Source organism: Sinocyclocheilus grahami, unplaced genomic scaffold (genome assembly GCF_001515645.1).
Source record: "Sinocyclocheilus grahami isolate Dianchi unplaced genomic scaffold, SAMN03320097.WGS_v1.1 scaffold246.1, whole genome shotgun sequence".
Classification (NCBI taxonomy): Eukaryota; Metazoa; Chordata; class Actinopteri; order Cypriniformes; family Cyprinidae; genus Sinocyclocheilus; species Sinocyclocheilus grahami.
Genome location: NW_015505425.1, coordinates 669,519 through 695,898, shown reverse-complemented (window position 1 = coordinate 695,898; position 26,380 = coordinate 669,519). Strand labels below are relative to the sequence as shown.

General features: G+C 36.3%; 2 protein-coding genes across 2 annotated transcripts; both read left to right on the top strand.

Annotated features, from left to right (window-relative positions):
* The first annotated feature begins 17,776 nt into the window (after positions 1-17,776).
* gtpbp8 (GTP binding protein 8) lies at positions 17,777-22,212 on the top strand. Its single transcript, XM_016289459.1, has 6 exons — positions 17,777-18,527; positions 18,763-18,861; positions 18,947-19,077; positions 19,244-19,340; positions 20,252-20,370; positions 21,752-22,212. Exons 1-6 carry the CDS (start codon positions 18,204-18,206, stop codon positions 21,837-21,839), a joined length of 858 nt encoding a protein of 285 aa, XP_016144945.1. The 5' UTR covers positions 17,777-18,203; the 3' UTR covers positions 21,840-22,212.
* Positions 22,213-23,431: 1,219 nt separating this feature from the next.
* LOC107598182 (ileal sodium/bile acid cotransporter) lies at positions 23,432-26,012 on the top strand. The gene is made up of 6 exons (XM_016289458.1): positions 23,432-24,020; positions 24,521-24,639; positions 24,732-24,820; positions 24,901-25,076; positions 25,220-25,377; positions 25,509-26,012. Exons 1-6 carry the CDS (start codon positions 23,641-23,643, stop codon positions 25,679-25,681), a joined length of 1,095 nt encoding a protein of 364 aa, XP_016144944.1. The 5' UTR covers positions 23,432-23,640; the 3' UTR covers positions 25,682-26,012.
* The last annotated feature ends 368 nt before the right edge of the window (positions 26,013-26,380 follow it).

The following is a 26,380-nucleotide window of genomic DNA, read 5'->3' as shown; positions in this document are numbered from 1 at the left end:
TTGAGCTCGGCGTTGGGCACTGCAGCATTTACTTGAGTAACCACTTTTTCCAAGAACTCTAGAAGGCTAAAAATAGCATGGAGAGGCACTTCCAGTCACAATTTTGGGGTGGCAATTTCTTTCTCCAGTGACTTTCCTTTATTTCAGAGTTATTGCTCTTCAATCTAATGAACGTACTGCATTTTGATTGTTTCTGATGATGCGTTAAATGTCACTCGATGTTTCCTTTGGGATCCATGTAGAAAATTATTAAACACAAATACATGAGCATATTTTTGGATGTTGTGAGCCAGCGAGGTGTCTCGTGCTCATTTTGAAGGACTTGGCTGGATTTCTTCTGGCGCTGTTTTCTGCAGTGCTGTCCTTATTCTCCTTCACACAGTTAGAGTATCTAATGAGAGCCAGGACTTGGCCTCAGTCTTGTTTTTAAAGCACAAATATAACCTTATTAGTATTTTGGGGTATGATGCCGTTGTTTCTCTCTGGAAATGTCTAGACTGTAAGAGCGTGTAATTGTTTCTCTCTCCATATCCTGTCACACGCCAACACTCTCAATATTAATCAGGGGGTATGTTTATGTAGAGTGATATTGCGCTTCGTTTTGACTAATGAGTCGCAGATGCGAGCCCATTCAGTGTAGTTGGGTGACATTTGCAATAACAGCATGACCCACAGAAATGCATCTTCCCATGGGGGGTGGGGGCAACACTTCGGGATCATTTGGCTCTGTGCTTTTGAAATGGTTGGGGTTAAAGCTGGGGTTAAAACACTAATGAAATAAGGAGATGAATGACCTAAAGCCTCAAAATTCTAGTTGTCTTTTCTCCCTTATTTTGTCTCTTAAACGGATACTTCATCCAAACATGGAAATTCTGCCATCATTTACACACTGTCATGTCACTCCAAACCTATTATTTATTTTCTGTCTTTTGTGGAATACAAAATAATCTATTCTGAAGAACGTTTCAACTGTATTTGTCCATTAATGAAAGTCAGTGAGGTCCAAAACAACCACAATGAAACATTTTTCAAAACATCTACTTTTGTGTTCTGCATAAGAAATAAAGTTATAAAGGGAAATGAGCACTAACCTCCATCAGTTGTCATCTCTGACAAGCTGATTTAAATTAAGGCAGTGCAAGAAGGAACCTTTCTCCTCTCACCGGCGTTCCTCCTCTTTTGTATGGCCTCAAAGACAGCTGGCCAGGCACGGTCTAACTTCACGAGCACTGTGGAGATAACTACCTGATGCATGATGCAGAGAAGTCGGCTACTGACCGCGCAAGTCAACCTGTGCCTCGGCTGGTTACCAACTGTCCGCCGGCCAAAACGGATGGTTTGAGTTCTAGCCAAGTGCTCAAGCTGTGAACAAGTCCTGCAGCCTCCTGCGTTCAGACAATATTACATTTGTTACATAGCCTTTTTTTCCACTCCCCCACCATCTGTTTACCTAATGGAGCTGTCCAGGGCTTGTCATTCACTCATGACTGAGCTTCCTCCAGAGCAACTCCAGCCTGGGGGGGGGCTTTCAATACTGTTACTATATTGTCGTAAGAGTAAACAGAGACAGATCTGGAGGTAATGTGGGAAATCATTTATAGACGGAGAAATGTGTAACTCTCAGAAAATGTCATGAAGAATATTAACAAAGGAGGGAGTGATGACACGCTCTGCCTTCATTATCATCACAATGACAAGGGGTGGATCAAACGCTCCCAGTTCTACTGATGATGTCACAGACATCGGTCACATGACAGAATGGAATGGTAATGAAGTTCTTGAACCCTGGCCAGAGTGATACTCCAGTATGAATATCCTGAATTAGTATTCAATGTAGATGGGCTCAAACACAATTTCTGGAATATTTGTGATTGATCTGACCTAATTCTACTGCCATGATTATCATGTATTACTTGAGCTATAAGGTATGAGAATATAGCCACACTTAAGGGTGGAGTGCCTGCAATCCCTTCAGCTATGATATATTCACTGATCTTTTATTTCCAGTGCATTGTTTTCTTTTTCCAAGCAATAATTTGTGATTGTACAAAAGTAATACATAATGAAATACATAGTGATGACATTGTTAAATTCCTATAATTATGAATCTGGCTCCATACCTCACTGGAATGAGTTTGTTTGCATCTTTCTGCTTCTCCTGCAGATGTGAAAGAACTTCAACAGCATTAAATGGTTAAGTTGGATCTATCTCTGCTGCTACTCAGTCAAGATCCATGTCAGTTCTTCAACAAAATCTGGAAACTTGGCCATTTCAAAAGCTTTCAAAAGACCCCCTTTCCTCTCAAGGAACATTTTATTTTAACTAATTCTAGATCTTTTCTTTTCCCAGGGAAACCTCTCAATAAGCTCATTATACTATTTGGTGAGATGGAGAGTGACAGTATCATAAACAAAAAAAAATATGTAACTTTTCATAGTTTTAACCTTCCCCCACAATCTGGGCTGATTTTTTTTTTTCTTTTTTTCATCCGTTTAAATTAGTTTAATAAAGAGAAGAGTACAAATTAAGACATAAGGGATATTCCTTAAGCTTGATATAATATATGTCTAGCTCTGAAATTCATATTATACAGTGGCTCTGAAAAGTACTTGGCCATGTGATTTCAAAGTAAATGACACTTGATTTAAAATGTTGTCATATAATACAGATACATTTATACATTTTTAATTGTGGCTTAAGTGTCCAAATACTTTTGGGGGCTACTGTAGATCACAAACATTCAATGATGCTTTGAGAAGTAGTGAAAAATTTGTTTGCATACAACATTAATGTTCTTTGTCTCGCCAGTTATTTTAGGGTCAGCTTTAAAGGAACAAGAGACTGAAGAGCAATGGCAAAAAAAGACTGGAGAAAATGGCCAGCCCTACTTAGATCCATATGTCAGTGCAGTACGTGGTGATATAAGACCAGTGGTTATTACTGCTGCTTTTGGATTACCAAATAAACTGTATACACTGGGCCCAAAACCAGATTAAGTCAATAATGCAGCTAAAAAGTCCAACCAATCAAAATCCTTCTCACCACCTTGGGATATAGCAGTGAACTGAGCACCCTCTGTGTGATTGCACCATGTACCCTTCTCAAATCCTACTTAATCCATATGAATAATGCTTGAAAGAACTTTGCCTAAAGTTTTTTATGATTGAGTACCTTTTTTATTAAGTGCCTTATTTTATTAAGCAAATTTTAAGAGCCATTCTTCCACTAGATTGTCCTTGACATGTTAGATTAGACATGTTAAACATGACAAGGTTATTTGGCCTCTGTGAGTGCTGTGTTGGGATATATAGAGTGACGTCTAGTGTATTTTAGTGCAGGTTGTAGTCAGCATTAAGGACCAGAAAACGATATATATATATATATATATATATAATGATGAAAATTACAGGCCTCTCTCATCTTTTTAAGTGGGAGAACTTGCACAATTGGTGGCTGACTAAATACTTTTTTGCCCCACTGTATATATAGTATACAGTAATCTATATAAAGTAATATATATATTAGGGGTGTAACAGTTCACAAAATTCACGGTTCGGTTCGATACGACACAGTGGTGTCACGGTTCGGTTCAGTACGGGGTAATTGGATACGTCGCAATGTTGGAAATGTTTCTGTTTTAAACCATGAAGGCGAGCCAATGGATATCACACAAGCAACGTGCAAACTTTGTGCAAGAGTTATGCTGGTGAACGTCTTAATCTCAGTCAATTCGCTATACAGAAAGTGTGAGTAAAAACACCGCATATTCTCTCAGAGACGACGAGACGAATCTACTTCAACATTCGAGTCTCAGGTCTGGCAGGGATTGTTGCTGGGGGGAGTGAATAACCAGCAATCTCTTCCACCCTCAATACCACGACTGAGGTGAGACCCTTGAGCAAGGCACCGAACCCCCAACTGCTCCCCGTGCGCTGCAGCTCATGGCTGCCCACTGCTCCGGGTGTGTGCTCACATACTGTTAAATGCAGAGCACAAATTCTGAGTATGGGTCACCACACATCACTTCACTTTTTTTTTTTACACTCTAAAGATAACCATATAAAGCAAATTTTTAAATTGTCTTCTCTGGATTCACACCTATATAAATGTGATCCCATCAAAATGTCTGCACATTTACCCGAGTTGATAAGCTGATCTGATTATGAAAATGTGTCATTTGAGGATCCTTCTGTGAAAAAGTGAGAAACAGAGCAGGAGGGTTAAAATTCAAGGGGGAGAATATGCTGGTAATGAGCTGATGTAGACGCTACATAATGTGTTATTTCATCATTTTAAGTTCTAACAAGTAATGATTTTTAAAAACACCACCAGCCAGTATTCCTTAGTAAGTCTCTAGTGTTACTTCCAGATAACCATTTCAGATTGTGAGTCTCCAGTGGCCACAAAACTGCCACTTAATTTTCCGCTTATAAATTTTACTTTCTGAAGAGAACAAGTCTGTCATGTCATTGTCTTGGCTAGGGACATCTGACCAAAAAAAAACCCCTACAAATCGAGTTGGCTGTGTTTTCAAGGGATTTGTTTCCTCTTGAAAACATGGGAGCCTTGAGGAGGGTTTAGTTCTTTCCACTGGCTTGAATTCTGAGGGCCTGCTTGAGAAACCCCAGGACTTTGCCAGCCATGTAAGTCAACTCCCCATTGAAGCTGCCAGGGAACCACCTACCACCCTCGCTTCCAAGTCCTAAAAGCATGGCTCCAAAATCCAGATGTAATACTGGAGAGTGTTTATCCTGGGCCATGGTTCAAAGACCACAGCAGCCACACTTGGGGGAACCTGCAATGACGTTTTTAGCAGACATATTGCAATATTGCCTTAGTTAATGTTGGATTGTATGACTGGGGTTTTGGTTAGGATGAAGGACAGACTCAATATTATGATTTAGCATTCAAAAATTACAATTTAGCATTCAAAAGCTAATTTAACAACTTACCCGAGGTGTTGTTTTAGAACTTCCTGCTTCAATCCCACAAACAGAACCCTGCATCTTGTGGCATTTCAGTCTAAGAACTCCACAAAAGTGTTACTGATTCATTTAACATATAATGTAAAAATGCCTGAATTTGCTGTTGTTTTCTCAGGATACTGCTTCAAAAGTGGACACATTTACTAATTCTTTTCTCATTCTAACACAAAGTCATTTTTTTCCTGAGAATCTGGGTTGTAGTCTCTACTGAATGTGATCAAATAAAAAGACACAAAATAATACTAAAATAATGAGTTTTAATGGCAAGTTGGCACTGTGGGCTGCATACATAAACAAACATACAATGTGACTATTGTAGCCAGAATCACAAACAAATTATGAGTTGGTTCTTTTTAATGAATCAACATACAGTGCAGCCTGAGTAACGACTAAATTACTCTGCCAGTTCTTTTAATGATTTGTTCCAAAAAGACAAGGGTAACACTTTATAATAACTTTCATTAATAAATAATCATTGTATAATGCTTATTTAAGGGGGTCTGAATACTTTCCGTACCCACTGTATATACATATATATATATTCAAAAACCTAGAAACTCGAGATAATGTGCTTGTTAATATTTACTAATAAACTTTTTAAACATTACCTAATGATTAACAGATCATTATTTCATGTAAATTAAAATGCTTACAAAGGTCACTAAACTTTCAAGTCATATGATCATGCATTTCTTGAAAATCTACAAATGATTTTAACAGATATTATGCAAGGATTAAAAGCTTTTGTTAATGCACAACACTTTTGCTGCTGTTAAGGTGTGATATGATTAAGGTTAGGTACAGGTTCGTTGTCATGTGTAGGTTAAACGGTCAGAAGTGTACAGGGTTCAGGGGTCAACATGGTTCAATATGTTTATATTACATTGTTTTGACAAATGAACTAGTATTTTCTCGAAAAATGTATTTGTTTTCTCCTGTTGATGTATGATTCAATGAATATCCTGTTCAATGATATACAGTAGTATACTACTATGTGTTGAGGCCATGAAGACATGTTGTGCACCCAAGTTACATTATGCCTTTAGCAAGCATTTAGCTAAACTAACCATCCTTTACAAAAATGTTGTTACAGCAGCTAAAAGTCCAATGCACATAAAGGTACTACAGAGTTAGTAAACATTTACCTTTTTTTTTTACAGTATCAACTGTATATTGGGTACTGCAAAAACATGAACAAATGATTAATAAATAAATTAATAAATGTGTAAATAGGGTGAATTTGGGTAAATAGGGTCATTTTGCCATTGAGACGACTGCTCATAAAGGTACTAATGATTAGTAAACATTTATAAATATTTACAAATTATGAAAACTTTCCACTTTAGATTAGGTACTGCAAAAACATAAACAAATAATTAATAAATATTATTATTTTTTAGATGTGTAAATAGTAGAAGTCTACACGACAAATGAAGACCAAATGTATATGAGCTTTACAGAGTGTGATTATGAGTTACTGATGAATAATGTGTTAACATTGTGTTAGTTTGTGAAGTGCTTAAAATTACTAAGCCATTTTATTTTGTATTTATTTATTTATTTATTTATTTATTTATTCCACACTTGTAAATGTTAAAAAGAGCATTAGGTAATATGTAAACTGAAGTTTAACAACATTTGTTAGCATTCAAAAGTACATAACAAATAAGATTTTAATTATGTAATTTCAGTATAAAATCATTTGTAGATTTTTAATAAGTACATGATCATATATGAACTGAAAGTTTAATGACATTTGTAAGCATTAACTAAAGATCCGTTAAGCATTACATAATATTTGTTAATGATTTATTAATGAAGCTTTTAATCATTGTAAACCATCTGTCAAAATCATTTGAAGATTTTTTTAAAAAGTGCATGACCATATGAATTTAAAGTTTAATGACATTTGTAAGCATTTCCATTTACATTAAATGATGATCTGTTGAGCATTAAGTAATGTTTAATAAGTACATTAGTAAACATTAGCAAGCACATTATCTCATATTTCTAGCTATTTGTGTACATTAATGAGGAAAAAAATTAACTTAAATGATTTTAGCAAATGGCTGCAATATAACAAAGAGTGAAAAATTTAAGGGGGTCTGAATACTTTCCGTACCCACTGTATATATATTGCATATTGTATATTTTCAAAATAACAAAGCCAACCTTTGCCTACATTATAGCTTTGCACACTCTTGGCATTCTCTCAACCAACTTCATGAGGTGCCACTTGGGAAGATTTTCTAACAGTCTTGGATGGAAAAGTCTTCCACGTACGCTTGAACTTGTTGGTTACTTTTCTTTTGCTCCCTGGTCCAGATTTTTTGTTAAAAATAATAATTCAAATTTCAGTTTTGCCACAAAAAAATAAAATAAATAAATAATAAAACCAAAACATAAATGCAACTTATAGTCTATTTGACTTCATAAAATAATTCTAAGCATTTAAGCTCAAGCTTAAATTTTGAAAAGTCTTTTAGATCATGACATATAGTCTAAAATGTGTGGCTTACTAAGTAAACTGACATACTCTCATTAGCTAAACTGGATTATTTTAGGCACGATGATAAATTCTAGATTGAGAAGCTCTGTACAGTGTGTGTGTGTGTGCTGGATTGTGCTCAGTAAGATACAGTATCCATCAGCTCAGCCTCATGTTCACAGTTCTCACATCGGCTGGGTCTCCCTCACGCCAGACTGATCTGAATTCAGAGCAAAGTACCAACTAATCTGTCTCACCCTCTGTAAGTCTCCTGCTCTCTCTTGCTCTCTCATAAGCACTCCACCACCCTCTCCGCTCTTCTTTTTTCTTCAGTTCCTCTTTCTCTGCCTTCCAGTCTTGTTCGTCTTCACTCTTTCGTGGGATCTGGACTGAACTCAAGAGATAAAGGTTGTAGCTAGTTACACACAGCCATTGGATCAGGGCAGATTTACTCTGGCATGGCTTAGCCTCTCATGGGTTGGAATTATGTTCTCTCACCCCCCCCATCCCTCCTCAACCCCAGCGAGCATGAGTGAGGAGGAGGTCAATGTGTAGGACAGACTCAGGCAAACCAGATCCAGCTAGATCTACAGCACAGGCTATCCCACTTAACATCTACGTCGCCTCCCCTGGGACATGGTGTGGAACTCCTTCACATGCATCTCCCCTGATCTGATCTCCTTTCAGAGGCGCTCTGTGGAGTTTTGACTCTCAACTCTAGAGACGCAGGGTTTAATAGCCCTCTCATCCATTCCCATCAGTATTTCACCGCTCTCACCATGATCTCATTAATCGAAACATTGTCTCACATTTTCCCTCCTCTTGAGACACTTTCATAGTATATACAGATTCTGCAGAACCAGCTGTGAACAGTTTCTGGAATATATCTATATTCATTTTTGATTTATTGAACTTAAAGCTGCAGTCACACTTGCCTTTGCACTCTATTGACTTCCATTCATAAGCATGCACAATGCTGTGTTTGGTGAACGCTGACCTGCAAATTCATATGACGAGAACACATGTGACCAATAGAGGATATAGATGAGGACATAGAGTGCTGCAGTGCTTGCCCATTTTGCCCATCTTGGTTCAGGAAGTATTTTTCCCATAGGGATTTTTAAAAAGTGTTTTTTAAAGACTTATATGCCATGAACCAAACTAAGCAGCTACAAGGTGAAACACAACATTAAAAACTTTGACTTGAAGCAAAAATCAGGCAAAAAGACAAAGGTACAAGGCTGTGTACTTGACCACTTTAATGAGGGAAAGAACTACAATTCCATGATATGTTGTGAAATTACATCATCAAATTAAAATTATGGAGAAATATATTGATTTCCATATGTTGATTATACATATATTTCGTAATTAGCAGTGCTTCACAGGAGTGGGTGGGTGCTAAAATGTTGTTTTGAGACAATTTGCTTGTCACAATTCTCTGATTCTCTGGAGATTTATTTGAAGAATCATGGGTAATGTAGTTTTTCACCAGGAATTTAATGTTGAACATGATAGTTTTAAAAGGCAAGGTGAAATAATGTGTGTTGTTGCTGCACACTGTTGCACAAAGCAGCACACAATGTGTGCTGGTATATGCAAAAGCATATACCATTGATTAACGACCTCGTGGAGAAAGTGAATGAGATTTTTACTTCAGGAACCCGACTGTTGCACTCTATACCAGGGTTCCTCAAATCTTGCCCTGGAGGGCCAATGCGCTGCAGAGTTTAGCTCCAACCCTGATCAAACTCACCTACCTATGATTTTCTAATGATCCTGAATACACTGATTAGCTTGCTCAGGTGTGTTTGATTAGGGTTAGAGCTAAACTCTAGCAGGAAAGTGGATCTCGTGGGCCAGATTTGAGGATCCCTGCTCTATACAGTAGTTACACAATAATGTTCAGTTTGTTAACTTTAAAAATGTAACTAACAATAAACAAAATGTTTACAGTCTTTAGTTATTGTACATTTCTTTATATAGCACTCTTTTTTTATTTTTCCTAAATAACCCATAATAAGTGGCACACGGATCTGTGTTTAGATTGTAACTGAATGCAAAAGCCATTTCTCGCCAGCCGCCTTCTGCTCCAGATGTTTGGCATTCACTCATCTGTTACTTTTATACAAGACTCTGACTTTACTGGACCTACACTGCACAAATATCAGATGCTGTTTGAATAACATGAGATTTCATTCCCATGTTTCTCTCATCCAGTGCCGCCCACTGTGACTTTTCTGGACGGCGTCCATTTCGCGAAATCCTTTCCATTCATTGTTTTAGGGAAATATGTTCTGTCTGTCCCCACGTTGGCCCTCTGACATTCAGACAGCGCCCTACTCTACAGTGAAAGGTTAGCTTAGTTCCACTCTCCCACACGTTCGCTGTATGGCATTCTCTCAAATTGGAAAAGCAAGGCCATGTTCTGGGAGCATGCTGGGGTTAAGGAGGGATAGAGAGGCATGATTTAGAAGGAGGCTTTAGAGGCTCAAGTCTCCGAGGACCTCATGCAGCGCAACCAAAACTCAACTCGGGGTGACTGTGGAAACTGTGCATCCCAGGAGATTCGTGGAACTCTACTGCCCCCTGCTGGGAGTATCCTCATAGATGTGGGGGTGGAGATTTGACGTGCTTCTGAAGAGCTCTACTGCCTCCTGCTAGATATGAAAATAGGAGGCAATGGGAATTGTCAATTATCTTCATTTTATATTTAAAGCACTGTTGATTCGCTAATCACATGCAGAATTTGCAGAATTGTTTGTCAGTATTACAAATTAGTACAATCAGTATCTGATGAGGAAATTAAGTTGACTTGCATTTTCAATTAAAAGAGCAAGTAAGTCAGAAATGAAAATCAGTAAACTTGTTTCCTATTAGCTTAAAAGTTATTTTATAGCAACTTACATTTGAAATGATTTTGAAAACATATAAAATGGATGTTCCTGACTTTTAGAGAAATGTCTTTCTCCTTAGATAACATACATTCATAATCGCTGTCATAATCATTCATAATCGTCCCTCTGTGAGCAAACAGTATTATTATTTATATACTATTATATTTTTAGCAATATTTTCAATTAGCTTTTTCAGTTTACATTTAATCTAATTTTATTTGAATTTGAGTAATTTAGTCGTTTTTATATATTTTTTATTGCAGTTAGTAATTTTAGTACTTGATTAATAAATGTAAATTTAAATGTGTGGCACACAGGCAATTTATTTATGTCTTTCATTTTATTTTATATATTTATTTAGTTTTTTTTTGTGTGTGTGTGTGTGGAAACATTTTTTTCTGTTTTATAAACCCCTAGCAAAGAACTGATTCACACAATTGAGACATAAATGCCAAAAGTTGCAGATGGAGGATACTCATCATGAGACCTTGACTTCTTGTGCAGGGGTATTATGAAAAAAAAAAGCCCTATCATAACTCAAGAGATGAATGACCCTCCTACACACGGAGCAAACCAAGAGAAATGGGGTGAGAAGAGAAGACGATTGTGGGCAGATGGGTCGGGAAGTGAAAATGTGTGAGGAAAGGTGATGGTGGGTTGGGGGGTGTGTGGCTTGTACTGCACTGCCAGACCGCCTTAATCAATCAAAGCTCTTAACAAGACAGAGGCCACAGGGAACATCTCATCATGTCTGGGACAGATGTCAAGACAAGAGGGGCAGAATGAACACCCTGGGGTGTATTCATGCACGGTTTTGGATGCTTTCTATAGCTAAGTGAGGAATCACAGGATCTCAAGGGAAAAGCATTAAAGTGAAGGTTTACAAAGACAAAAACAAGTGGGTAATTCAAACACTTTACATCGTTATTAATAACATTCTATTATCATATTAAGGCCAATAATATACAAATTTTATTTCACTAGTGATGACAAATAATTGCTAAAATAATTTCAAAACATTCCTTCCAGTTTTTGTCCCCATCTACCACTGTTTTAACAAACAGGTTGTCTTGGTCCAAACTGAGCCGTTAACATGTCAAACCACTAATAAACAGAACAATGTTTTATAAGTTATATATGATTTTTGAATGATTTTCAAAAGATGACCTTCATCTCTTAGCCTTACACGTTTACTCACACTCTTACCTTCAGACTCACACTCTTGCCTTGCATTCTTGCACTTTATTCTCACTTCAAGACACACAAAACACTTTTTTCGGAGTTCAGATGACTGTAGCAGAGGTGAGGCACCACATGTTCCTGTGTCCATTAAACACATTGTTAGTATTCTGTGTGTTGTCAGAGCCCAGGGCGGCACAATGGACAGCAGTATGGGTTCACATTGCCTCATTTATTGTCACCTCCAAAATGTTTGAAAGAAGCACGGCCCACAGGACTCAAAACATTAGAAATGGAGATGGTTTGTGCGGCATAGATTTTGTCCTTCTGGGTGCCCTTGCCTTGTATGTTTGTATGGAAAACAAGGTAGGCCTAGTGTAGCTACTCCCTCACAGCCAGGACAAGTCTTGTGACTAAAACAAAGGACACACACCTGCTCCTTTCTGTCTCTCTGAAGCTCTATCACTCACCATTGTGTGTCAGTGTGTGTTGTTAAAGCAGGGTGACTTTGGCTTTGGGACAGTCATTTGTGACTGTAGGCTGTTATAACAGCAGTAATTACAGTTTCTCAATCAGACTGAGCTTTAACTTGGGCTCATTCCAGTCCAAATCTTTCCTTTCTAAGCAAAGTGAGCTGCATTATTCTCTCTTTTCTTCCCCATCTCTCATCTGTACAGCATGTCTTCTCGCAGACACAACTCCAGAGTAGTAATAGACAAATGTCGGCCAGGCTATTAATCTGTAATAATTGGAATACTACTGATTTCAGGTTGATGTATGGATGTATGTTACTTTTAAATTAATAAATAATATTTTTGTTTGTACATTTTCTTATGAAGTTGTGAAGTTTCTACTAATAGGCCTGCTTTTAAATTGACCAAAAGTGACAGTAAAGACATTTATTGTGTTATAAATTATTTCTATTTCAAACAACATATATATATATATATATACAGTATATTAGGAAAGTATTCAGACCCCCTTAAATTTTTCACTCTTTGTTATATTGCAGCCATTTGCTAAAATCATTTAAGTTATTTTTTTCCTCATTAATGTACACACAGCACCCCATATTGACAGAAAAACACAGATTTGTTGACATTTTTGCAGATTTATTAAAAAAGAAAAACTGAAATATCACATGGTCCTAAGTATTCAGACACTTTGCTGTGACACTCATATATTTAACTCAGGTGCTGTCAATTTCTTCTGATCATCCTTGAGATGGTTCTACACCTTCATTTGAGTCCAGCTGTGTTTGATTATACTGATTGGACTTGATTAGGAAAGCCACACACCTGTCTATATAAGACCTTACAGCTCACAGTGCATGTCAGAGCAAATGAGAATCATGAAGTCAAAGGAACTGCCTGAAGAGCTCAGAGACAGAATTGTGGCAAGGCACAGATCTGGCCAAGGTTACAAAAAAAAATCTTTTTTTAAAAGTTAAAAAAGTTAAAAAATAAAAAAAATTCCTCCATAATCCTTAAATGGAAGACGTTTGGGACGACCAGAACCCTTCCTAGAGCTGGCCGTCCGGCCAAACTGAGATATCGGGGGAGAATAGCCTTGGTGAGAGAAGTAAAGAAGAACCCAAAGATCACTGTGGCTGAGCTCCAGAGATGCAGTCGGGAGATGGAAGAAAGTTGTAGAAAGTAAATATATATATATATATATATATATATATATATATATATATATATATATATATATATATATATATTAGATGAAAAATAAACTTTAAAAAAAAAAAAATGTTGCCTTGCTAACTGAGTTAAGTTTGTTGAAGTATTAAAGTTGAAGTATTAAAATACTTTCTGAAAGCATACTTAAAACTGAAATAAAATGAAATTAAAACTATTTAGAAATAGTACAAATAAAAATGACAAAAGTGCATAAAAATGACTAAATTTAAAATGAAACCTGAAAATATAAATGCTGATTCAAACTGATTGAAACTGATTGGTCTTAGTTGATCTTCCATCTTAGTCTTTTGGTAAAATTGGCCGTTTACTTATGGTTAGATTGGGAAACCATCGTAATCCAGCTAAGACTATCACACATCACTTTAGATGGGGTTTTCAGACTAAATTTGCAACATATGCTTCTCAACTGTAATTATTAAAACTACATTTAAGAATATGATATTTATGGTACCCAGGGTGATAAATAGACAGAAGTTCTTGTATTAAACATATCTACCATTTTGCATACTGCTGTTTAAAATCTTTATAAATGCATATTAATGTCTTCTGTTTTGCACACTATAGGCAGTATCCGATGTGTTTGCACAGTAGTATTCCATTCTGAATATACCCAGACTGTGGTCAAGTTTTGAACACCTTGTAGTTATATGAGTAAGATGCTTTTCCCCAATGTATTTCTCCATGTTTCCTCCCCTCTTATAAAACACAAAAAGAGAACTCGACACCGCCCGGGGTGTGCGGCTGGAGCAGAAGCTCCTTTGTGAGGTTGTTATGTGTGTTCATCGCATTGACCGAGTCTTTGTCTTGTGTGTCACTATGTCATTTTTATTGCCTGTGAGTGTGTCATTAAAGCCTGTGTGTCAGATATAAGTTACATTCTGTCAGTCTATTAAGCTGTTTGAACGACTGACCCTTCTGATTTGTGTGAAGTCATCTGAGATGAACTGTGTATGGCTTCATTCTTAGGAGACGGAGCAGAACAGGGGTGAAGCAGAGGCATTAAGGGTGGCAGACGCCCTTTGTGTGTCGGTCACAATGCTGAAGTGAAAGGAAGCAGGATGCTTAACATGCAAATGAGACGAGCGAGAAGGAGATGTCAGGGAAATCACTCAATGTCACATTAACAAGTGCTCGTTCCATGATGGGGTATTAAATGCTGAGTGTGAGAGTACGGCAGCTGCATCTCGTTCTGTAGCATTTACAAGCAAAAATACCTCTGCCAATCCAGAATGGTCCCAAAGAGATCAGTTCAGACGGAAAAAAAAGATGCTGCTTATTCTAATATGTATATCACTGATTGATTATTTTATCCCATTGACAAATAGCATCTGATCACCCATCAACTGTTTGACATTGTGCATGTTAATGAACTATAATGAGTGGCAGAAATTACCTCACTGTCTCACCAGTAGATTTTGTAGGTATACTTAGAATGGCATACTGTACTGCCATAATTGAAATATAATAAAATAAATGCTTTTTTATTGTTTAAATAATTTATAATAATGAAATATAATTAAATGTAAATATTAAATATATGTTAGAGTTGAAGCATTAAAATTACTACACTAAATTAAACCTAAATAGTAATGTAAAAATACATAAATACAAATAAAAATGACAAAGTGCGTAACAAAATTACTAAAACATGAATCTAAATTTAAAATTTAATGAATGTTTTATTACTATAATAGTATATAAATAATACCAAATTAAAACTTTGTGGAATACTTTATTGCACAATTGAATATACTTGACTTTAATTTCCAGAAGTAATATCAGTTGCAATTTTAAACATCTCTTTCTTGAATCATTGTCTGAATTATGATTAGCCTACTAGCCTACTTCTCTTACTATTTCTATATGGCAGCTGATATTTATTTCAGTTCATCTGTAATGGCCGAAATAGTTAGAGTAGTGTGCTAGTTTGCTCTTCCAAAATCAGCCATTATATATTTAGACTGCCAGATTATTTTATGCACAATTGTATACAATTTCCAAAATAACAGTTTTTATGTCCAAAATGATATCCGGACTCCACTCACTGAATTGTAACATAATGAAGTCATGTGATAAACATCATAGCTGTTTGAAACATTTATGGTTGCTTACAGCACTATTGCACATAAATAAAGCAATAATATGCAGTAGTATGTACTGCACTGTATTCAGTAAGCAGTATGTACTGTATGCTAGTATTCCTTTTCAAATATAGGCTGTCTGACAATCTGTTTTTACTTCTCTGGATCTCCATCTTAAAATCTGCATCCATCTAGTTCTTTCCATCTTTCCATTTAGTATTCTCATTATTTCATTATTCACTCCTGTGCTCAAATCCAAACTCATTTGACTACTTGTCATTTCTTCTCCTTCTTACTTGATTTTCCGTCTTTTTTCACACTTCACATCTCTCTCTTCATCACTGTGATCTGTGTGTCTGCCCATTGGGTTTAGTGTTAAAGTCAATGAGAGAGAAAATTCAGTTTGTGCCTTCATAAGGAATGGCTAAGTTTAGGTCATCATTCTTTCTTCGATACAATTTACAGATATAACTGAGTTTTATTTTATTTATGTTGCTATTCCACTCTGGATTTTTGTAAGAAAGCTATAAATGCTTCTGGGTTGTGCTGCTCATACTTGCTGATCTCATGCCAGTACGGTGGTTTATCCAGTAGTAGCTGATGGTTGAATTAGGGTATGGGAGGCTGTTCCAGGATCAGCTTTAACTTCCTCTTCCTACAGGTCTATAAATATTTTAGATGGTGGTGGGCAATAACCATCCCCATAAATGTTCCCTTCAACTGTCTGTGGTACTTACAGCTCACATTCTTACCAAGGATAAATTCAACTGTACACATTCATTTTCTGGCAGTGAAAGGTCACGCAGGGGGACTGTCAGGGTGACACCTTTCTAAACTCAGTCAAGCAATAAAACTAACTGAGTTCCAGAGATGTAGAATAAAGAAATAGGCCCATGATATTTCTATGAATGTAATCATGCACTGTAAATGCATGCATAAACAATTGAATTCTACACAATATGACTTTTTCAAGAGTCAGTATCTTTATTATTAATAAGTATTTGTTTTAGGTGTGCTACAGAATACAACTAGAAGTACTGCCATTTAAAAAGAAAAAGTGCTGAGAAAAGAAACTCTGAGCATGCGTTTTAAAATTGTTAGACACCGCTGCCCTCTAATGGTTAGATGTAACCTATGTCAGTAGAAATAGCATATTTACTTCTGAAACATTCGTATCACACACAGTTCGAAAGGGTGTCATTTGTTAGACCTATCTTTCTCCAAAGTTTTTGTTGTGGTTGTATTGAAAATACAATTTGTATCCTATAGATGAGTTTTGTTCAAATATCTGATTATCACTGCATAAGAAAAGGGTATAGGTGCAACAGATATTAACAATATGATCCGTCCTGACTTGATGTTTCCCTCGTATGTAGCTAAATTGTGTCACTTATATTGTGTAGGCCTATTCTGTTATTGAAATGTGCAAATACACTGTATTTTTATTTATATTGTTACGTTGTTGTTTTTTTAATTCACTTCATGTAGGCCTAATTCTCTACTTTTTCCTTTGATACCATGCTGGGGAAAAAACAACAACAACAAAAACAGTAGAAGCCATTACAGAAATTCTAATGGTTTCCACTAAAAATACCATCACAAACATTACAAACCATCAATTAACCATTACAACTATTTAAAAATGGTTTCCTGTAGCGTTGGGAAATATTCCATTAGGATTTAGTGGTTTTAAGCTAAAAGGCGACAAATTACAGGCAGAGCCCCACAGTACAGTTTCCATTAAAACCAATACAATACCAATTATAACCAGTAAAACCGTTGCAAATTCTGTGATGGTTTCTATTCTTTTGTTTTTCAGCAGGGTAATGTCATTGTACTTTGCACACATTTTGTGCAAGTTTTTGTCATACTAAAGCACACGCAAATTGAAAGATTAGATTGAGAGATAAATAATGTTCAGAAAATTCGATTTCTATTTATTTTATATTCATTTATTTGGGGTTTGACATTTTTTACAACCCAGTAACCAAAGTTTGTGTTTAAATACCGTTTAAAACCATGATTTGTGTGGTAATTCTAGCAGTATAAATGAAATGAACGTCTAAAAACAAAGTACTCAAATTAAGCTAGAAAGCGCGGCTTGCTTCTGGCCAAGTATTGTTTAGTTATTTGTAACTAAAGTGCTGTAAAAGGCAATAAACACAATATACAGTACATATATCTGCATAGTGAGAAATAAACTTACAGGTTTGGTTCAAATGAATGGGTTTAGTTTTCCCATACAGTCTTTCAGAATAAGGCGGAACCTTTGTTCTTGTGTTTGTTTGCTTCGGATCGATTCTGATGTAACATGCGCATACACACATATTTCTGCGACAATATTAACCATAAATAAATTGCCTATTTGGACTCTCCATTAATACAAGTTGATATGGACATATTATTTCATTAATTTAATGATTTTTTTAAAAAAATGCTTTTGCGCGACGCGGTGCATTTCGGGACTCATGTGGCTTTGATAGACTTGTATAAAGTTTAGTCTAGTGAATGTAAGACCTAGAGAGGGTAGGCTTGCAGTAAAAGGTGTGTGTTTCACTGTTGTGTGTTTTGATTACACGTTCTTAAAGCTTGTCAAAATGCAGCGCATGCATGGCATGTGATATGTCTATTATCTATTTGTGAATTAAATGCTGATATATCTGATTGAATTATGTAAAGACTACAATTCTGGATCCAAGTGGATAGATATGGACCATAGTATTTAATTTAGTCAATCTTAGTTGAAAGATTTAAACTTCAGAAACCATCAAGCAAGCAAATTCAAAATCCCAATGAATGGATGTGACACACGAACTGACTTCAAAAAGCAAAAAAATTGTCATCCTGAGTGAATTGATCTAACACAATGCTGAGGATAAAGGCATTGCCTCTACTTCAGACACATATATCATGTTATCCTTTGGTAGCTCAGAGAGTTCATCAGTTGGCCTCCATCAAACATGTGTGTGTGCTCGCTGAGAGGAGGCGTCAGGGTCTTCTGTACCCCTTCAGCAGTCTGGAGGAGCACCTTTCCTCACAGGTCAGTCAGGAAGAATTCAAGATCTTTCATCCCAGCTTGGAGGAACTCTGTCAGGCAGAGACACCGTTCACTCCCTCCTCTAAACATAGTATTGACTACTCTACCTCTGCGGTCCGGATAGACCATGTACCTCTTCTTAAACAGCCAGAGGTAACATAAGATTGTCTTTAATTGTCATTTGAAATATGATTTCAGTTTACATCTGTGTTGTATGTTTATTTTAGCATTTAAATTCATTTAGATTGCTTTAACATATTAATATGAAATGTATGATATTAATTTTAAATAATTTGAAGTCATCCTGCAGACCCCTGGTTGAGAACCACTGCACTAGACATTTCAAATTGCGTCTCAGGTTTGCTTTGAGTGTTTGTGTGCATTGCAGGTGTGTTTTATGGGCAGAAGCAACGTGGGGAAGTCTTCTCTCATCCGTGCCTTGTTCTCTCTTGCGCCGGATGTAGATGTGCGGGTCTCTAAAACTCCGGTGAGTCTGTATGTCATGGATGTTCTCTGCCGTTCAGTTCTCCATGGTCAGAAATAACTCATTTTCATTCTTTATTTTCACACAGGGCCACACCAAAAAACTAAATTTCTTCACTGTGGGAAAGGCGTTTACTCTTGTAGACATGCCGGGGTATGGACACAATGTCCCACGGGACTTTGTAGAGATGGTTAAACCGTACCTTCAAGAGCGTCACAAGTAGATTGAAGTTGATACTGTTTTGTATTAGCTCACAATACTGATATTTCTTTTTGCATGCTCGTGTTGAGTATAGAAAGTAGTAGATGATAAAGCATGTGTCAGTATATATAAATGACAGAATTCAGTTTTTCTTTCTTTGATTTTCTCATTTATGTGTCTCTAGTCTTGTGAGTACGTTCTTGCTGGTTGATGGAGGTGCAGGTCTGCAGAAGGTGGATTTAGTTGCTGTGGAGATGTGTGAAGAGCTCAATTTGCCGTATGTGGGTTTGTCTCATGCTCTTACTACGATTGTCCAATAGGGGGCGTTGGAGTACTATATGCTGTTATCAGCGTCTCAGTCTAGATCAACCAGAGGGCCACAGCAAACTTCCAAAGGGCATCAAGATAACTTAAAACAAGACAAAATAAAGCATTAACACGAAAACTTTTTCATTTATCTTTTTTTAACCACCTCCTCAACGATTCTTGTTTCATTGAAGAACCAGAGTTACCACTGTGTAGAAAAACCTGAATATATGAGGTAGCCTGATTGTAAAAGTGTGATTTCTAGACCTAGAATAGTAATTACATGTTATTTAATAAAATCTTATAACTCCATGAATTCGATATTTTTACAGTTTTACATTTAGTTTAATGGAGTTCCAATTGTATTATTTGTAGCATTATTTGTTTTAATTTCTTGTAAAATACCCAGTCCTAAAGACTGAGTTTAAAAAAAAATGATTGTAGTGTAAACCAAGCCAAAAGTACTTATTTCAAAGGTTTATGCATCTTTGACTTTCAAACGCACAAGATTATTGTCTCTTCATTGGAAAGAATACATTATGTAGCCTACATATATATATATATATATATATATACATATATTATTTTCCTGAAATACTTGCTCTTGGCATTTATGTCACATTTGTGTGTAATTTTGGGCAGTCACATTTCAGTTAGAAGTCCCGAAGCGTTAGAGCAAGAGCCAACAAAACGCCCTGTCGGGTTCTGTCTATTTTAGTTATCCCCAGCTAAAACAAGACAGAGAGAAACAAATGGTTATTTTTTTGTATTTTATATATATATATATATATATATATATATATATATATATATATATATATATATATATATATATATATATAAGATGCCAAAAAATAACCATTTGTTTCTCTCTGTCTTGTTTTAGCTGGGGATAACTAAAATAGACAGAACCCGACAGGGCGTTTTGTTGGCTCTTGCTCTACAGCTTCGGGACTTCATCAAAAATCAAACCAGCATGTGTTTCCCACAGCCAATTCTAGTGAGGTAAGATGTATAGACACACTCTCTTTTGTAATTTATTTCTATGTAATTATGATAATCATTTTGCATCCAGAAAAGTTTACATATAAAGCTCTTTTGCACTACAAATCATTGTTTTTTGCACTACAATCATTATATCTGCACTGTTGTTTACTTTTACTGGTTTGCACTCTATCTGCCATATGCCTTGTGCTTTATATATATATTTTTTTTACATTTTACCTTATTTGTATATTTGTATAGTTGTATTTTGTATTTTGTATTTTGTATTTAATCTGTACCTATCTGTATTTATGTTATCTGTATGCACCAAGGGTCTGAGAGTAACGCAATTTCAATTCTCTGTGTGTATGTGCTGTACATGTGGAAGAATTGACAATAAAGCAGACTTGACTTGACTTGACTAAACAGAGTTTATCTATGTGAATTTATTTTCTGTTGGTCCAGTCAGTGTTACTATATATTTTCTTTAAAAAAAAAAAAAAGCCGGAAAATATAGAGATGTAATTTAAACTCCAGTAATTCATAAACACACATTTGAAGCACGGTTACATCAATTCTGACAAAACCTAATTTATGTTAGCCAGCTAAATAACATTATCTAGGTGTCAAATCAGCAGATTTTGTAAAAAAAATAAATAAAACATATACATAATTTAGAAAATATCACAAAAAAATCAAACATTTACAAAAGTTTTCTTTTCCAAATGAATGCTGTTCTTTTAAGCTTTACATTCATCAATACATTCTGAAAAGAATGTATAATGATTTCCACAAAAAAAACAGCACAACTTAAAGAGAATATTAATCTAATAACTTAAGAAATGTATATTGAGCAGTGGCTGCTGAAAATGACACTGCTGTGTGTGCGTGCATGTGTGCGTGCGTGTGTGTGTGTGTGTGTGTGTGTGTGTGTGTGTGTGTGTGATATAGTCTGCTACATTGGCCACATCAAGGATTGTTACAACATTCCGGCGGCATTAGAATGTTTTAAGGTATTTCACATGTCATCGTGATGATGTACGTATGAGCAGTGCTGAGCTTATAATGCACACTCATCCTTCGTCACTTCTTTTGGTTTTATGTGAGTGTGTGTATGAGGTACTCTTGATCACCAGCAATTAGATCAAATCTGTTATAAGGATATATCAGTGCTTCTGACTTATAATTTTATTAAAATGAGGAAGGTTTTCTCTGTTAGATGAAAAATGTTAATGTGGTCAGATGGTTATCAACTTGCTGATAAGATAAGGCTAGGGGTTGTGGAAACAGTTGCATTTGCTTTTGTGTGTCAATACAGGAAGTCAGTTTTCACATATAAAGTGATAGGTAACACACATACACTTAACTTTCTTTCTCTCTCCCATCTTCCTTTGACATGCAGTTCAGTCCAGTTCTCTGGGATTTATCTGCTCAAGTGTTTCATAGCACATGTAACAGGAAATCTACAGCTTAACGCTAAACAGTCGTGAGTGTACTGCACTGCCTTTCCACACGTCACAAAGACAAATCTGAGGTCTGGACCCAATGTTATAAAACCAATTTGAAAATGACTGATTTAAGCCATTGAATTGCTGAATCTATGTATTATTTTCAAATGCAGCAGCTAGAATCATATTATTACTGGTTTCAGGATTCATGCAGCTCTGTATAAACTCCCTGAATGATCCAGGAATCAAGTGTATGGTTTAACAACATTTATATTTTAGTGAGATCTTAGGGAATACCCCAAATGCACATTCCTTTCTGTTGCTGTTATTTGTTCTTCTAAATAAAATGACAGAAAGTGTAGCTCTGAATGTTTGTGAGTGACTGTTCAACTTTAAATCTTGCTCATGCCTTTGTAGATTAAACCAAAATGTATCCGCATGATCCGATCAGATCAAGTTCCTGACTAGTTTTTCTGTTAACATAATTACTGTAAACTGTGGTCTATTTGTAGAATGACTTAATTACTGAACCAAGTAAATGGGTTAAACCCAGTGAATGGATAACAAAAGGGCTTCTTACTCTTTAATTTAATCTCTCAGGGTCATTTCTTCTCCCTGGTTTGTTGTAAACCTGGTGTGCTGTGGCCTCTTTTTTAATATTTCATTATTGTAGCTGAGAGTTAAAAGCCTCTTTTTTGAGTGACTGTTCAACTTTAAATCTTGCTCATGCCTTTGTAGATTAAACCAAAATGTATCCGCATGATCCGATCAGATCAAGTTCCTGACTAGTTTTTCTGTTAACATAATTACTGTAAACTGTGGTCTATTTGTAGAATGACTTAATTACTGAACCAAGTAAATGGGTTAAACCCAGTGAATGGATAACAAAAGGGCTTCTTACTCTTTAATTTAATCTCTCAGGGTCATTTCTTCTCCCTGGTTTGTTGTAAACCTGGTGTGCTGTGGCCTCTTTTTTAATATTTCATTATTGTAGCTGAGAGTTAAAAGCCTTAATAAAGCTTCTTTTTTTACCCTGCGAGAGCAGTATACCAATTCCATCAATGAACTTTGCATCTAAGTGTCCTTACAGATGCTATACGGTTATATAAAGACCTCAAACTGTTTAACTTTTTAAAAATGTAACTTTGTGAATGTGTGTAAACTAAATGTGTGTGCATTTTTGTATTGAAAAGGAGTAATGTGCCATACATTCCTACAGTCATATCTCTAAAGGGTCTTTTAAAAACAATCATACAGTTTATGATATTTTTTTTTCTTTTCATCTGTATAGCACACATACAGATTTGGGTCATAGGCATCATGTCTTCTCCACTCAGCAACAGCAGGGGTGGTGAATGGTGATGGTATAGGGCCGTATCTGGAGAAAAACAATAAAATGTAAGTGCCACCGTGCTATAAAATTGCAGGAGGGTGCAATTTCATTTATTGTGTCTAAACTTAACTTCGACAATTACATTCTTTTTTTTTTTTTTACGTCCACTCTCTTTTATGTGTTGGCATTTGGACGCTGACCCCATAAAACATTTGCAGTAAGTTAATAATTTTTCAACGTTTTTTCCTGTGAATTTAATAGACAACAGACAGATATTAAAGCTCTAAGAGACAGGTAAAAGTTTACTTTTTGTCACCCGGGATGCAGGAAAGAAAGAACTGAGGGTGGGAAGGGTGGTGTTTTGGAAAATGTGCAGGAACAATCTGGAATCTTAGCTCACTTTCTCAAATAACATCATCTCTACAACGTCTCGATTGGAATCTACACCATCTGCCCCACAGGATCCTACTTTTTTTCTTTACCACTTCATTCAAACTCACTTTGGTCAACATGTGCACACCAGAGCCCACCTGCCACATAAATGCCACCATCTGCACGGGCACGTCCTGCCTGGTGCCCCGTGATCCATTCAATGACATCCTCAACGTGGTGATGAGCACCACGCTTACCATCATGCTGGCCTTGGTCATGTTTTCAATGGGTTGCACTGTCGAAGCAAGAAAGCTCTGGGTGCACATCCGCAGGCCCTGGGGCATTTTCATCGGTTTCCTATGCCAGTTTGGTATCATGCCTTTCACAGCCTTTGCACTTTCATTGATTTTCAACGTGCTTCCAGTCCAGGCTATAGTCATCATCATCATGGGCTGTTGCCCTGGAGGTTCCAGCTCCAATGTTTTCTGCTACTGGCTCGATGGAGACATGGACCTAAGGTGAGACTATCAATCTGTTCACTTTTCATTGTCATTTTGTTGCTTATAACACTGAAGGCTTTCTAATTCCTAGAAATAAACTTTGTAAACACCAGCTCTTTTGAACATGAAGTCTGTCTTTTTTAAATGCAGTAGGGGCATATGTAGGTTTACTTTCATTGTTTTCATAAAATGTCTACTATGCTGAACTAGATTTTTTTTTATCTGCTTAATAAATTATATTTTTATATTTATAGATAATTTTATTGTTTATTATTTTAGAATAATAATACAAGTGTTGTGATTATAGTATATTTTAGAAAGTTTTTAAATACAGAAAATATTCAACTTTGTTTAATGCATTCTTATTGTTTTTTTTAGCATAACTAGACCCAAATTATTTAAACAGCATTTGCAAATTGATTCGATTTATCATAATCCAATGACGCAGGTTTATAAAGTTTATAGACAGAATGACGATTTTTAGACCACAACTAAACGCAGATTTTTGCTGCCCATAGCATCAGCATGACAGCATGTTCTTCAATTCTGGCTCTGGGAATGATGCCTCTTTGTCTGCTCATCTATACCTCAGTCTGGACTTCAGGCGATGCGATCCAGATCCCTTATGACAGCATCGGTAAGCCGGCCTCAAATGACCTAAACACAAGATTTTCCATTTTATGTATTTGTTTGAACTTGTATCTTAAATGTTGCTGATGATCATTCCAGGAATCACACTAGTGAGTTTACTTGTGCCTGTCGGTCTCGGGATTTTCACGAAACACAGGTGGCCCAAAGCAGCCAAAAAGATCCTCAAGGTAAGTTGTTTCTGTGTTTATATTGTAAACTCTCATGCATGCCATGCAGCTTCACACGTGTTTTGTTTTTCTATGTATAGGTGGGATCTGTGGTAGGAATCTTCCTCATCATCATCATTGCAGTCATAGGTGGTGTGCTTTATCAGTCCTCATGGACCATTGCTCCTTCGCTTTGGATCATCGGTACCATTTATCCATTTATTGGCTTTGGTCTGGGCTTTCTCCTGGCACGTTTTGTGGGACAACCTTGGTACAGGTAAAAATCTGTCAATTTTGTTTTCCCATAAGGCATTAGATGATTTGCTGGGACAGTTAGCACACATGCTCTGAGGGGTCAATAAATATGGCAGAATGTCTGAAGAAATATGTGATGGTTTATTTCTCATGAATGTTTTGCAGGTGCCGCACCATTGCTTTAGAAACAGGCATGCAGAACGCCCAGCTGGCCAGTACTATTACCCAGCTGTCCTTCAGTCCTGCGGAGCTTGAGCTCATGTTCGCTTTCCCCTTAATCTACAGTATATTCCAACTGGTTGTGGCTGTGATTGCAATTGGACGTAAGATGAAACACTTGTTCACTCTGCATTTACACAGTGGAAATATGATAGTTTGTTTTGGGAATCATAACATTCACTTTACTTTGAAAAGTTGATAACACATATCATGATGACCCTTGATGTATTTGTAGTTTATTGCACAATGAAGCGCTGTAGGCGGGGGGCATCGGCAGAGGAGGATGGGGAAGGCACACAGAGCACAGATGAGGATCAGGATAAGCAGAATTACGCCTTGGAGCATGGTAGCTTTCACTGTGAAGAGAATGGCAACACTGAGAATAAGGACAAAGGTACAAAGTTGTGAGCTAAACGTCATTCTGCTAGCCTGTGTGACCAGAGCGGTCCACATTGACCTTCTGGAGGCATGAACTTTGAACAAGCTATTCAAGCTCAACCAGAGAGTTTATCGTTAACTCAACCCCAGTCGAGACAAGTGGATGCACTTTCATATATTATAAAAACAAACCAAGTAAGCATTTAAACATGTTTTTACTTCAAGTCTGCCGACAGGTTTACTAGTACGAAGCTGTATTTTGTCTGTGAATTTGTGTGTTACGTTTTGTCTCTGGTCTGCAGCTTTCAATTACTATAACTTAGATTCAGCATATTTACTGAAATACACTGACTTTTCTCAAATGCCCTAAAAATGCTACTATTTCTACTACTAATAGTAGTTCTAATGCTACTCATGTAATAAAGAAGTGGCATATTTTATAATTTAAAAAAACAAAGTACATGTCTCAAGTAGGTTGAATGTAAGCTAATTTATTTAAAATGTTACTTTGTATGCACATAATTGTAATGGACCTTTAATGTTTTGCTTTTTAAATTATTTATGTATGATACATACTGGCTTTTCTGGCTTTTTTTTCTTCTTTTTTTTACCATGTTTGAATAATGGGACTATTCCATGTACAGGGGATTTCTTTTCTTTTACTTTTTTGTTTTTGTTTTTATAAAGCATTTTATTGCTTTAAATTACTTAACATCTAAACTAACATAA

Excerpts from the sequence above, each read along its gene's own strand:
- LOC107598182 (XM_016289458.1), top strand. The coding sequence starts at position 23,641 with ATGTGCACACCAGAGCCCACCTGCCACATAAATGCCACCATCTGCACG. Across the intron at positions 24,021-24,520 it reads GATGGAGACATGGACCTAAG|CATCAGCATGACAGCATGTT; the intron begins GTGAGACTATCA and ends TGCTGCCCATAG. Across the intron at positions 24,821-24,900 it reads CAGCCAAAAAGATCCTCAAG|GTGGGATCTGTGGTAGGAAT; the intron begins GTAAGTTGTTTC and ends TTCTATGTATAG.
- gtpbp8 (XM_016289459.1), top strand. The coding sequence starts at position 18,204 with ATGCTGAGGATAAAGGCATTGCCTCTACTTCAGACACATATATCATGT. Across the intron at positions 18,862-18,946 it reads TGCGGGTCTCTAAAACTCCG|GGCCACACCAAAAAACTAAA; the intron begins GTGAGTCTGTAT and ends ATTTTCACACAG. Across the intron at positions 19,341-20,251 it reads AAGAGCTCAATTTGCCGTAT|CTGGGGATAACTAAAATAGA; the intron begins GTGGGTTTGTCT and ends GTCTTGTTTTAG.